This window comes from Aotus nancymaae, unplaced genomic scaffold (assembly GCF_030222135.1).
Source record: "Aotus nancymaae isolate 86718 unplaced genomic scaffold, 86718_ANA_hifiasm-v0.15.2.pri h1tg000062l, whole genome shotgun sequence".
Taxonomy (NCBI): Eukaryota; Metazoa; Chordata; class Mammalia; order Primates; family Aotidae; genus Aotus; species Aotus nancymaae.
In genome coordinates, this window is record NW_026988476.1 from 577,055 (window position 1) to 590,549 (window position 13,495).

General features: G+C 49.8%; 1 protein-coding gene across 2 annotated transcripts in view; it reads left to right on the forward strand.

Moving 5' to 3' along the window:
• The window catches only part of ADCY5 (adenylate cyclase 5), a 163,357-nt gene that overhangs the window by 89,078 nt on the left and 60,784 nt on the right, over window positions 1–13,495 (forward strand). For both annotated transcript variants that reach the window (XM_012476188.3, XM_064365755.1), the window contains exons 2-3: window positions 6,047–6,196; window positions 10,874–10,995. In XM_012476188.3, the coding sequence (XP_012331611.3) occupies window positions 6,047–6,196; window positions 10,874–10,995 (272 nt within the window). The remainder of the gene's footprint in view (window positions 1–6,046; window positions 6,197–10,873; window positions 10,996–13,495) is intronic.

Sequence of the window (13,495 nt, forward strand, 5' to 3'; positions counted from 1 at the left end):
CTCTACCTCCTGGGCTCAAGTGATCTTCCTGCCTCAGCCTCCCAAGTAGCTGGGACTACCTGGTAAATTTTTTTAATGTTTTATTTTTATTTTTGTAGAGATGGGGTATCACTATGTTGTCTGGGCTGGTCTTGAACTCCTGAACTCAAGTGATCTTCCCACCTCAGCCTCCCAAAGTGCTGGGATTACATGTGTGAGCCCCCGCATCCTGCCGGCTATTTTAAAGCAGATGCTGAGGCTGCTCCAGGGCTGCGGTCTGCTGTATCATTGAGTCTCCTTTTCACTCCACTTGGTGTAATGTGGGTATATGCCACACGCTCCTTCATAGCAGGACACACACGCACATACACACACACAGAGTCATGTTCCATGTGTTAGATGTGTCCTGTGAGGCCAGCCTAAGCCAATAAACCCTTAATTAGGCCCTGTTTACCTGCTGTTGTGAAGCCTCAGCAGTGACTGATACCTGTTATTATTTACTAATTAAGTCCTTTACACAAGGACAGGGTTTATACTTACTTGTACTGTGTCTGTCTTTATGGGGGTGTAAGAAGGTGCTCATTATTTGATCACTGTTTGAGTGGAGAAGAGAGCCGGGCAGCATTTGGACATACCTTTCTTGTCCCCAAGGTGTGAGATCACTTTTAAAGTTCAGACTCCCTCCCAGGAGTATGTAAGCAGAATTCCATCAGGTTTTACCAATGCCTCCTCACTATTCATAACCTGAGCGTCTGCACAGGGACCCTAGCACCCTTTAAGACCTGGTGCCCAGATTCCTGCTTTTTTGGCAGATGATGATGTGTGTGTGTGTGTGTGTGTGTGAGTGAGTGAGAGAGAGAGAGAGAGAGAGAGAGAGGGAGAGAGGGAGAGCACGCGCGAGCGCACGCTATTAATCTGTTTTTCACTTTCAGGTTCAACTTGCTGAAATCCCCCTTTCCAATAGCCCTGCTCCTGACCCCACCCTCAAACCCCAGAGCCCTCTTTCTGCCTGCCTGGTTTTGTGTTTAGTGAAAGAGAGATATACACCGAGGCACACTAAGCTTAGCAAAGCCATTTGGACCGCTATTGGGTTACCACACATCTTTTTACCTGGATTTGCACTGTTTGTTGCCATTGGCCTTCTGGCTGTAGGAGGAGTCAGATTACAGCAGGAGAGACCAGGGGGATTAGTACAGAGATGCTGCAGCAGCCACTTGATAATTACTTCGGAGGTCATGTCTCAAAATAGACTCTGGCCTCTCTTTGTAGCCTCAGAAAGAAGGAAGTCTACCTTTCTCTGTCTGGCCATCTGCTTACATTTTCTCTCTTAGTCTCCTAGATATGACTTCTGCCCCTACTTTTTTAAAAAACATTAAGGTGTAATTTACATACAGTAAAATTCAGTTTTTTAGCACATTGTTCTGCAAGTGTAACAGACACACATAGATGTGTAATTGCTAATGCAATCAAGATGCAGGACAGTCTCATCACCCCAAAAGATTTCCCTGTGCTGCCCCTTTCTTGTCAGCCCCACCCACTGCTCCCTGGCAACCACTGATCTATGTGCAGTGCCCACAGTTTTGCGTTTTCCAGAATGCCATCTAAATGGAATCTGCAGGCTTTTGAGTCTGGCTTCTTTCATTTTAGCATAATGTATTTGAGATGTATCTGTGTTGTGTCTATCAGTGGTTTGTTCCGTTTTATAGCTGAGTAGTAGTCCAGAGCATTTATGCAGAGATTTTTGTGTGAACATAATTGTTCATTTTATTTGAAAAAAAATACCTAAGAGTGAGGTTGCCAGGTCATAGGGCAAGTGCATATTTAACTTGATGAGAAATTGCTGAACTGTTTTCCAAAATGGCTGTACCATTTCTCATTTCTACCAGGAAAGTATGAGTTCATTTGTCGTGCGTTCTCACCAGTACTTGTTACTGCATTCTTTCTTCTTTTCTTTCCATTTTTAATCTAATTTAACTTCGGCCATTCTAATAGTGTGTAGTAGTATCTCATTGTTTTAGAAATTTGTATGATAGGTTTTGCAGTTAGGCCTCTGAACCATTGTGAGTTAATTTTGTATATTTTGTGAGGTTTGCTTTTATCATATGAATATTTAATTGTTCTAGCACCATTTTTTTTTTTTTTACTCACTGCCATGCAAATGAGGATCTAGCACCATTTTTTAAAAAGACTCCTTTCATGTAATTGCCTTTATACATTTGTCAAAGCTAAAGGTGTGAAATAGGATTTGCAAATATTATCTCCCATTCTGTGGGCTGTATTTTCACCTTCTTGATGGTGCCCTTTGAAGCACAAAAGTTTTAAAATTTTGATGAAATTCAATTTATCTGTTTTTTTCTTTTGTTATTTGTATGTGTGATGTGATATATAAGAAATCATTGCCTAATCCAAGGTTATAAGATTTATCCCTATGTTTTCTTCTCAGGGTTTGATGTTTGTAGGTCTCACATTTGGGTCTCTGATCCACTTTGAGTGGATTTTTGTGTATAATATGAGGAAAGAGTTCCAGCTTCATTCTTTTGCATGTAGATACCCAGTTTTCCCAGATTACTTGTTGAAAAGACTGCTCTTTTCCCATTGAATTGTCTTGGTACCCTTCTCAAAAATTAATCATAAATATAAAGTCTTATTTCTGGACTCTTCAATTCTATTCCATATATCTATATTTCTACCTTTATGCTAGTACCACATTGTCTTAATCACTGTAGCTTTATAGTAAGTCTTGAAATTGAGTAGTATGAGTCTGCTAAATTGGTTGGCAATCTTTTTCGAAACGATTTTGGCTATTTTTATTGCTTTGATTGTGATTGTGTTGCATCTATGTATCAGTTTGGGGAAAATTGACATCGGAACATGGTGTTTTTCTGTACATGGTCTATCTCTCCATTTATTAAAGTCTTAAAATTTATTTCATCAGTGTTTCATAGCTTTCAGTGAACAGGTCTTAGATTAAGACCAATTTTAGATTTTCTGTTAGTTTCTTCAGTTTCTACATAAGTATTTCATGGTTTCTGGTGCTATTTAAATGGTTCACTCAGCCCTCTGTATTTACAGGGCATTGGTTCTGGGACCCCCTGGGGATATCAAAATCCTCAGATGCTTATATAAGTCCCTTATATAAAATGTCATAGTACAGTTGACCGTCTATATTTGTGGGTTCTGCATCCACAGATTGAGCCAATCATGGATGGAAAATATGTACAGTTGCCGAATTGAAGGGTTTGATCCAAGGTTAGTTGAATTTAAAGATGCAAAACTTGTAGATACAGAGAACCAACTATACCTTTAAAATTTTACTTCCAATTGATATTTACTCATATATAAAAGTATGATTGCTTTTTATATATTGATCTTGTATCCTATGACTTTTCTAAACTTGCTTATTCTGGTAGTTTTTAAATTTTTTGAGGTTCTTCTACATAAACAATCATATTGTCTACAAATAGAGACAGTTTTATTTCTTCCTTTCTGATCTGTGTGTCTTTCGTTTCTCTTGTCCGATTGCACAGTCTAGGACCTCCAGTGTGGTGTTGAACAGGAGGGACAAGAGGGAACAACCTGGCTTTGTTTCTGGTCTTAGGGGAAAGCATTCAGTCTTTCACCATTAAGTATGACATAATTTAGCTGTAGGTTTTTTATATGCCATTGATCAGATTAAGGGACTTCCCTTCTATTTTTAAGTTGGTAAGAGTTTAAAAATTATTCATGTATGTTGCATTTTGCCAAATGATGTTTTAGAAACTATTGAAATGATCTTATGTTTTTAAAAAAATTTCAGTTTAATATGGAAAATTATATTGATTGCTTTTTTAAGTTGAACCAGCCTTCATTCCTGAGATAAAGCCCACTTGGTCGTGTTGTATAATATTTTCATAAGGCACTAGCCTGTCTGAGGCTAGCTCCTCATCTTCTTCCCAGTTTCTGTCTCACTCCTGTTTTTATCACTCGGCACCTTCCTCTCTTTTCACACAAATCTCCCCTAACCAGATCATCCTTCAGAATTCCCTGCGGGACTACCCCTCAGCCTTCATTTCCTCATTTCTTCTTCCTTATCCTCTCCCAGTGGTTCCCAGTGACTTCCCAGAGGCCTGTTTTCAGGGTCTCACTTCCTAATCACTACATTGGTCACTACTGCAAGCCATGGTCTATTTCTTCCTGGACTTTCTTCTCCCTGGTCTTAGGGACTCTTACTTCTGAGTCAGCTCTGCCCTGGCTGGCTCCCAGACACATGCAGGTCTTTGTTCCCTCATGCTTTGGGCTTCTGTGGCAGCGTCTGGACTGTCTCCCATTCCTGTACTCTTGCCACTGATGAATCTTCCAGAAGCTGCGGGCTCATCCAGCTGCTCTTTGATTCAGTGGTCCTTTTGGGGGACACAAGCATTCCATCTATAACACTCTTGAAGTAGATTGTAAGTTTCTGAAGACCAGGGGTCTTCTTTCCTTGTGATGTATTGGCTTTTCCTATGTCATATGTTTACATAAAATGACAGCTATGGGGTTGTCTAGGGTGGATGGGTTGGGGTGAAAGGATGTGAGAGTTATCAGTCAGCAACAGTAGCCAGCCGAGGAGGGGAGCTGGAAATCTGAACCTGCCTCTTCTTGGAAGGCACATCCAGGAGGCACATGGGGCACTCAGGGCATTCTTCAGCCAGGAGAGAGTAAGACTTTGGAATGGGAAAGAGAAAGTCTTTTTGTGGACTGGGGTACACATACCATAGGATGTCTCCAGGGAAAGATGGTACCACATCCAGCAAGGAGCCCCATGGCCTTGGGCCCAGGCTGGCTGAGGACTCTGGATGAAGGCCAGGACCACCTCAAAGCTGTGATGGGCAAAGCCTTTAGGTAGAAAGCAGACCTGAGTCGGGAGCCAAGAGACCCCTAGAGAAGAACATACGAGTCATTTGCCAGGGCCACTGCCAGGCAGCCGACGTCCCATAGCAAAGCTCTTTGGGATCCAAATGGCCATGTGCCTTCCTCACCCCAGGATGTGGGACCAACACAGGCCACCTGAGGGCTGAGGGAGCCACAACAGAAGGTGCAGGGGCTGACCCCAGCTCCCCTTCTGGAGCTGGAACTAAGAAGGAAGATTTTGGAGGGAGTAACTGAGGTGCAGCTCAAAACCCTCACAGCCTAGGAGAGCATAGGAGAGCATCATTGTGTGGCTCTGTCCCACGTGGCCCCGAGTCAAGGGCAACAGTACCCATGTACTCAGATACCCCCGGAGCTCTACGTGCCAAGAGAAATTTTGCCTACACATCACTTGCTGGGATCTGAGTGTTCCGTATAACCTTGCTTTGCATGTCGCGTTGTATTGTGTTACGTTTTCCCTTAGCTTTTCAGTACATATTCCCTTCAAAAGAATTCCAGCTCCACTCTGCTGACCTGGAGGGGCGGGGGTGCTTTTCCACACACACGTTTCAGTTGTTGAGGAGCGGGAGAGGTGGCAGGCACTGGCCGGCTGGTGTGGTGGTTGTCAGGGAGCTGGCAACAGAAAGACCAGAGGCCCAGGGAGGAAGCAGTGGAGACCCACTGTGGCCACGGACCCCGACTAGCCAGTCTTGTCCTTCTTTCATTCCCTAGAGTGTTTAGCACAGCACTGAGGACCTCAGGGGGTTCGAGAGGCCTTGATTTGTCGGAGCTGATCTCTGAGGGAGGGTGGCCCTTTGTCCTGTGCTGGATTTTATCACAATCTCAAAAGAAATCCCATCACTCCCGTGGCACCTTCCTTTTGGTGGCCCTCCTGCCCCCAGTACACACACAGCTCTGTCACAGTACATGTAACCTTTTAATTTCTGGTACTATAGGCATGTTTAGTTTGATTATTAGGTGATTCAGTGTCCTTAGAGGACATACCCCATGACAGGCCAGCCAAGCTTCTAGCTTTGAGGACATCAGAGAGCCTGATCGATGATGTCCAGCTGCTCCCAGTGGTCAGCCGCGTGTGGGGTGCCCTCAGCATTTGTTTGCTGCGATGGGGGCTGAGGGCTCCACGCTTTGGGTCTAGGAGGGTCAGGATCTGAGCTCGGTCTGCTCCTCTCTCCCTCTGCAGCTTGTCTCCAATGTTCTCATTTTCTCCTGCACCAACATCGTGGGCGTCTGCACCCACTACCCGGCTGAGGTCTCCCAGAGGCAGGCTTTCCAGGAGACCCGAGAGTGTATCCAGGCGCGGCTCCACTCACAGAGGGAGAACCAGCAGCAGGTGAGTGAGGCCCCCTGCCCTTGCGCAGTGGGAAGGAATAGAGACCTGAGATGTGCCTCGAAGGAGCCCCTGGGGGTGCTCATTACAGCTGCCAGCCCCACTCCCTGGGAGGGGCCCAGCCCATGGGGAATGTTTCCCCTGGAGAGAGTCCAGCATTCCAGACCCTGTGGGAAGGGAGCTCTACCCTGCCTGTGCCCAAGGCCAGATGCCCATAGCCATGTGGTGTCCCTGTGGTTTGCAAACAAGCCCAGCAGCAAGAGGGTCCCTCCCTCCTTCCCGAAGCGCTCCCACCCGCTCCCTGCACCGCTCTGCACTCCCTCCCTGCACTGCACCCCCTTGTGTTGGAGTAAGGAGAGCAGCCAGCATTCCCAAGTGGGATTAAGGTGCTCTGCAGGGGAGGGATGAGGGAGAAGAAGAGGAGACAGGAGCTGTCATCCCCTGAGGCATCCCACACCTGGCTATTCCTCTCTCTGAGTTCTGGGGTTTGGTAATTCAGAGAAGGAAGACAGTCCCATGTCTCCCTAGACCTGCCTGGTCCAGGGAAGGCAGGCCATTCCCAGGGTCACAGATTCCTGATGAAAAGAGGGGCCTGCCCTGTGTGCACCACTCCTGGGTGGGGTGGGAGCAGGGCTGAGGGCCACATCAGCGGTCCGGCCCTTCCCGCATTGTTCCAGGTCTCGATCCCCACTGTCTCGTCTCCTGTGTGTGAATCAGGTAGGAGTCTGGTGACTCTGCGACGTGGCTTCCACATGAGAGGCCTGGGGGTGGCTGTATGGCCCTAGGGGAGAGAGTGGGCGGGTCCTGCAAGTCTCCCACTGGCCTCTATGAGATAAGGTTACTCCAAACCCAAGGGTTTTCTCCCCTCTTAGATTACTGTCTCCCCAGGCCCTCAGCAAGCATCAGTGGAGCCGGCCTGAGTCCCGCATGCTGTGTCAGCCCCCATGGCTGATACGAACATGGAAGGTGTGCCTTTGAGTGTGGGGGACACGGAGAAATGGCCAAGATGTCAGTGGTCACTCGCACCTCCAGGCCAGCATAGAGCACATACTGTGGCCACCCTGAGAGCATAGCATTTTACTACTGCAGCGGCACATCCTTGATGCCATCTGGTTGCAGCCTAAGTGGGTCACTGTGACCTGGCTGGTGACATGCAGACAGCCAAACTAGGGGGCAAAGCTCTGTAGTACCTCTCCAGGTACCCCAGTCCCCATCTGTCCCCACTTCCCATCCAGCACGGCCTTGGTGGCTGCCATATCTTGTCAGGTCCCCGCTTATGCTGACCAGTCCCTGGCCTGGCTCTCCCAATTCACTCTTTGGCCCTGTCTGTGCTCCGGGTCTAGCATCTTGAAGGAAGCCCTTGCTTGGCGGTGTCCCTGGGGTCCTCCCACTGGCCTTTATTGACAGATGTACCTCACCTCTGGTACACTGCACCATGCTTACACCCAGGCCTCAGCATTCCTGAAAAGCCTCTCATCTTATCCCCATTCCAGGCCTCAGTGTCTCTCACCTGAGATCAGGATACCTCTTCTTCTTCCATTTTCAGGGCTGCCCCCTCACTTCTCCAGGGAAATTACCATTTTACAGCTTGCCACAATTTCCTTGCCCTGGCCTGGGCCAGTCTGGACACTCCACCAAATCCACAGGGATTTAGGGGAAAACATATTTTTGCCATTCCATATTTGGAGCCAATATGCTAAGGAGGGGAAGCTTTCTGTGGACAGGTGCTTCTCAGCTGGCCACAGCTGGCAAGCCATGCAGAAAGAGCTGCTGGGGTTCCCTGGGGAAGCTTCTAGGTGCCCTGTGATGAGTGGGCTCAGAATTGTTCCTCAGCAGCCCCCTGCCCATCCCTCCTGGCCCTCAGCCCCAGAGGCGATTGTAAATGTAGGGAGGCTTCTCATGAAGCCAAACAATTTGTAGCACAGTCTCTCCCAGTCATCCCACACTGCCCTTTAATTCCTATTCCTGTCACCAGTAACTAATTACTGAGAGTTGGCCTTTGGTGGTCCTGTTTCCTGCTGCTTGGGGAGACCAGACCAACCCACAGAGAACACCACCCTTCACTAATGTATCGGCTTCTCAAGCATAAGGCTCTGGGCCACGGCACTGGACAAGACACAGCTCCAGTCCCCAAGGTGGACTCTCCTCAGAGTTAACAGGCAACTGACATGGGGTTTCAGGGGGTGGGGAGGGGATGCCAGCAGCCAGAGTCAGACCTCCTCCTGGGAAAGGGGAGACCTTGAAGGAGGGTGAGGAGCAGTGGAGGAGGAGGGTGATGCCAGCCGAGGAATTTGTGCTCAACAGCAAGAAAGACCCCAGGAAGTGGGGCAGGGCAGGGTGGGGGACTCTGTGTTCTGCTCTATCTGGAGTGGAGTGTGGATTTCATTTCAGGGCTGCTGGGACAGCAGGTGAAAGGGCAGGGAGGAGTCAGGTCATGGAAACCTTGAGGCCAGGGTGTCGGCTGATCTCAGAAGCATCAGGAGGCTTAGAAGGTGATGTGGTCTGGTGTGTTTCAGGAAAGGAAGTTGCTTGCCTGCAGTGGGGAGGATGGACCAGAGGCGGCAAGCTTGGAGACAAGGAAGGTGATCTGGAGGCTGCCCCATCCAGTCTGGCCCTGAAGGTGGCCTGGGCTGCGAGAGGCTGACGAGGTTGGGGTGGAAGAGGTGCTTCAGCAAGGAGCAGCAGCAGCCAGGATGGGGGTGGTGGGAGCAGGTCAGGCAAGTGTGAGGCATAGCAAGGGGGTAGGGGGACATGGGCATTGGTTTGCAGTAGAAAGTAACAGTGAGTTTGGTGGGTCTGGGAGAACCCATATTTGATGTGGCTGGTGGAACTAGGAAACCTGTGGAGGTGTTGGGCACAGGGGGTGTTTCAGAGAGATTGGGGCTGTGCAGGCGTCAGGGAGGTCAGAGGAGGCTGTCTGTCCAGGGTGTTGCAACCAGAATCCGATAGCCAGGTGAGAACTGCATATGGGCAGTGGAGGAAGGCGCAGAACTGAAAGGACAAGTGCAAGAGCTGTTTCCAGATCAGCAGGAAAGGGCTGGACAGGGCCTGGGGCTGAGGGGAGTGGAATGAGTGTCAGAGGGAACGCAAAAGCCACTTACGTGGTCAGGGTCTTGACACTGTGTAGCAGAATGGGACTGCCCCAGGCAAAGGCAGGGAAATTGAAAGAAAAGTGATTGGGGAATGACAATGTGGGAAAATGAGTGTAGTTTGGGTGTGACGTCAGGGTGGTGGTGGCATGACATCCAGGTGGGCAGCTGGAGGCTGGCGAGCCCTGGACGGGAAGTAGGGATGTGGGAAGCGGATGATAGAATCACCTCTCCAGTGGGAGCCTTGGCCATGGACTTACTCCCAGAGTGCAGGTGTGAATGGGGCGAGGACAGAGGTGGGACACGCCATGTTTGTGGCCAGGTGGAGGGACAGGAAGCAGAAATGACACGGAAGCAGAAGAGTCTCAGGGCCACGTGGGAGGCTGACTCCAGTGTCTGGTGTGGAGTGAAGGGCAGGAGAATGAGGAGGGCTGGAGGCAGCCAAAATGAAGAGCTGGAGATGAGCGAATGATGTGCACCAGCCTGGCAGGGAACCTGGCACAGAGGCAGCTTGGCATCTTGGAGCAGGTCAGGGCCAGGAGAGGAGCTCGGAAAAAGGGCAAAGTTCAGACTCCATACAGGCTGACCTCTGTGCCTCTGTGATGTGGCTGCCCCTCCACTTGCTTCTCTTGGCTGGTTGTGACGTTGTTTCTCAAAGTCAGCTTGCTTTCTCTCTCTCCTGGGCCACTGTCCCCCAGGTGGAACTGGAGCACCTCCTCCTCACCCCATCCTTCCAGTCTCCAGGAACCCCTCTCTGACTACTCCAGTAGAAATCAGGTGTCCTTGCTTAGTGTCCCCATAGTAGTGCCCCAGACCCCCCTGACACCAGAAGCTTTGTGAAGGAGGACCCTTACCTGCCTCGCTCCTGGTGTTAACTCTCTTGGTCCCCAGAATAGTGCCTGGCACATGGTAGGTGCTCAATAAATATTTGATAACTGATGGAGTAGATCTCATTAATGCTCTCAACAACTGCATCCCCATTTTATGGATGAGCAACCTGTGGCTCAAAGAAGCTCAGTAATATACCCAAGGTCGCGCAGAGTCTCAGGTGACATCAAGGATTCTAACCCGAGGTGCTCGGTACTTACAGATTCACCAGAAGCGGTTTTCTCTGAGAAATGTGGCGAGTGAGGCGGAAGGATCAGGCAGTGTCCCGGGGAGGGGACAGGTAGCCTGCATGCACACACCAGGGTTGCGAGGGGGTTGCAGCTGAGCTGAGCTCAGAGTGGGAAGTAAAGTCTGAGGCTGGACTCCTAGGCTTGAGCCCTTTAGGCAGTGCAGATATACTGTTTCCCTGCTCCTTCTGTGCCCACCTCTGCCCTCCCATGGTGGAATGATCTACACACACACGTACACACACACATAGACACACACACACGCACAGGCACACACACATACACGTATACGCATGCACAGACACACGCACAGGCACACACGCGTGCACACACACACATACAGTGTTAGCCCAAGAGTCTCAGGAGAGCCTGAGAGGTTTCCAGGGTGCTGCAGGCAGGGGCACAGATGTGGAGGAGTGAACACTTGCCAGGCAGGTGGAAGGCACAGTGATGAAAGCATCTGCTTCCCTCCGCAGGAGCGGCTCCTGCTGTCTGTCCTTCCCCGTCATGTTGCCATGGAGATGAAAGCAGACATCAACGCCAAGCAGGAGGATATGATGTTCCATAAGATTTACATCCAGAAACATGACAACGTGAGGTAGGGGTGAGGCTGGGGGAGGAGGAGGGAAGGGAGGGAGAACTGGACCCCAACAGAGACATCTCACTTCCCTCCTTTCGAGTGGGCACAGGCCAACAGGGTGGCTTGATAACTTTGGAGAGTGTGTTGTCTAGAGCATGCCAGCCCCACCCCTCCAGGTGTGAATTATCATGGTGTCCCGTGTAACTTTTTTGTTAAATGAGTGAATTATCATGGTGTCCCATGTAACTTTTTTGGGAGGTGGGGAGAGAGGGACAGTGAGGCTGTGCAGGAAGAGGATAGAAACAGGAGGAGGAGAAAGGAGGAAGCAGTCCACCTGCTTCGGGGAGGAGCTCCTAGCCTACCAAGAGAGACGGAAAGCGTAGACTGGGTCCCGAATGTCACCACCATCATCGTATCTTCACCATCTGGCAGCTTCCATGCCTCCTAAGCCAGTGCGTGCCAGGCACTGGACCAGGCTCTGCCCACCTTATCACCAGTCCTCCTGATAACACTGCAAGCCAGCTACCTTTATCAGCATGCCCAGTCGATAGATCGGTCATGTATGCTATTTACTTCATATGTACTCTATTTGAAATTTTCTGTAATAAAAAGTTTAAAGAAAAAAACATCATGGGAAACAACTGGACAAATCCAAAACATAGGACAGTCTACATCGTGTGCTCTTTAAAAAGCCAGTCATGGAGAAAGAAAAAGGTAGGGAATGCATTCTAGATTAAAAGACTCAAGGACCCAAGGGCTCCCAGACAGCAGTGGTACAGCCAGGCTGCACCCAAGTGGCCGCTCCAGAGCCCACGCTCCTTTCCCTGTGTGTCTGCCGCCTCCCTAGACAGAAGCCGCTGACAGCAGGGACGTGCAAACAGATGTAGATTAATAGAGTGCAAAATCTGCTTATGAGTTCCACGGGGACACGAAGCGATACAGTGGCCTTCATCCAGCATGACTTCCTGGAGAGTCCGATAATCCTCCCATATGCCCAGAAAAGGAGCTGCTGTGTTTGCCTTCCAGAGAGTTCTTTCTCCTCAGGCAAGTTTTCCTAGGACTCATGAGTCCTCTAAGGTTGGTGTAAAGAGGACTCTTTGGAGGCTTGGGCTGAGTTTTCAAGAAAGCAATTAAGTGGAATAGTGCAAATTCTCTCTCTCGCTCTCTCGTTCTCTCGCTCTCTCTCACACACACACAGAGAGACACACACACACATAGACAAACACACACACTCTGAAGGTGAGGCTGACAGCAGCAGGGGTGAGGGAAGCACTGTTTTTTTAATGCAGAATAAACAGGACTGCCCAGTTCCCAATTGTGCCCTGGGATCCAAGACTGTGAATTCTGCCTGCGTGTCCTCCGTCTGTCTCCCAAAACAGACTCTAAGCCTCTGGGAGAGACATGCACCTGCATAACACATTGGCCCCCAGTTTTGGGAGTCTCCCAGCCCACCATGCTCCTCTCTGTCAGGTAGGAATAGTGTAGGCAGCAGGCACCTTGGTCTCCCAGGAAGAAGGCTGCCCCTGGCTGAATCTCCACATCTGGGAGGGACCTGACGGTGCTGCAGCTGAGCTGGGTGCAGAGTGGGAAGTGGAGTCCAAGGCTAGACCCTTGGGCTTGAGCCCTTTAGGCAGTGCAGATGTGCTGTTTCCCTGCTCCTTCTCTGCCCACCTCTGCCCTCCCATGGTTGATGATCTCTAGCAGGGAGAGCTCACGCCTACACAGAGCTTGCCTGAACCAGCCACCACCCTAAGTGTGTTCATCTACTCAATCCCCACAACAAAGAAGAGGGCTCTACTGAGATTATCTCCATTTTACAGGAGAGAAAACTGAGGCACAGAGATGAAGTACCTTGTCCAAGATCTCGTAGTTGATTAAGTGGGAGAAATACCCCCAGGACGCTTTCAGATACTAGTTTTTACCCAGCCTGACTACCAGACAGATGTTTTTATATGCCCAGGAGAAAGGAATGTGTCTGAGGATTCTGTGGGAAGGAGGCTTGGGGACCCCCTGAGCTAACGGGAGACTCAGAGGAGAGGCAGGAGGGAGGTTTGGCTTCCTGTCTGTCTCACTCTGTGACTGAGGAGCCACCAGGGGCCTTTCCTGTCTGATGGCAGCTCCTAAAATCCAGGGGTCTCGCCCTTAGGACATGTGAGGAAACAGACTTCCCTATTAGAACAGATCCCATGGGCTCAAGTTTAAAGTAGGAAGGGGTAGCCCACCAAGTGGTCCCAATACATACTAGCCAAGCCACTGAGCTCCCCCTTCTGGAAGTTTCTCTCCTGGTCCTGTCTTCACCACCTCACTGGCCCAGGCATTGTCCCTGGCACAGCGTGGACGAAGGTGCTTTTCTTCATTGCTCTCAGCTCCACAGAGCTTTGCGTGGGTTTCACGCATTCAGTGGAACACAAAGGAAATCCAGAAAATTCACTGCTTCGAAGCAGTCTGGCACTTCCAGCACAGGTTCCCAGCCCGTCTTGGCCAACACAGACGACTCACCGGCCACTCCTGTGCCTCG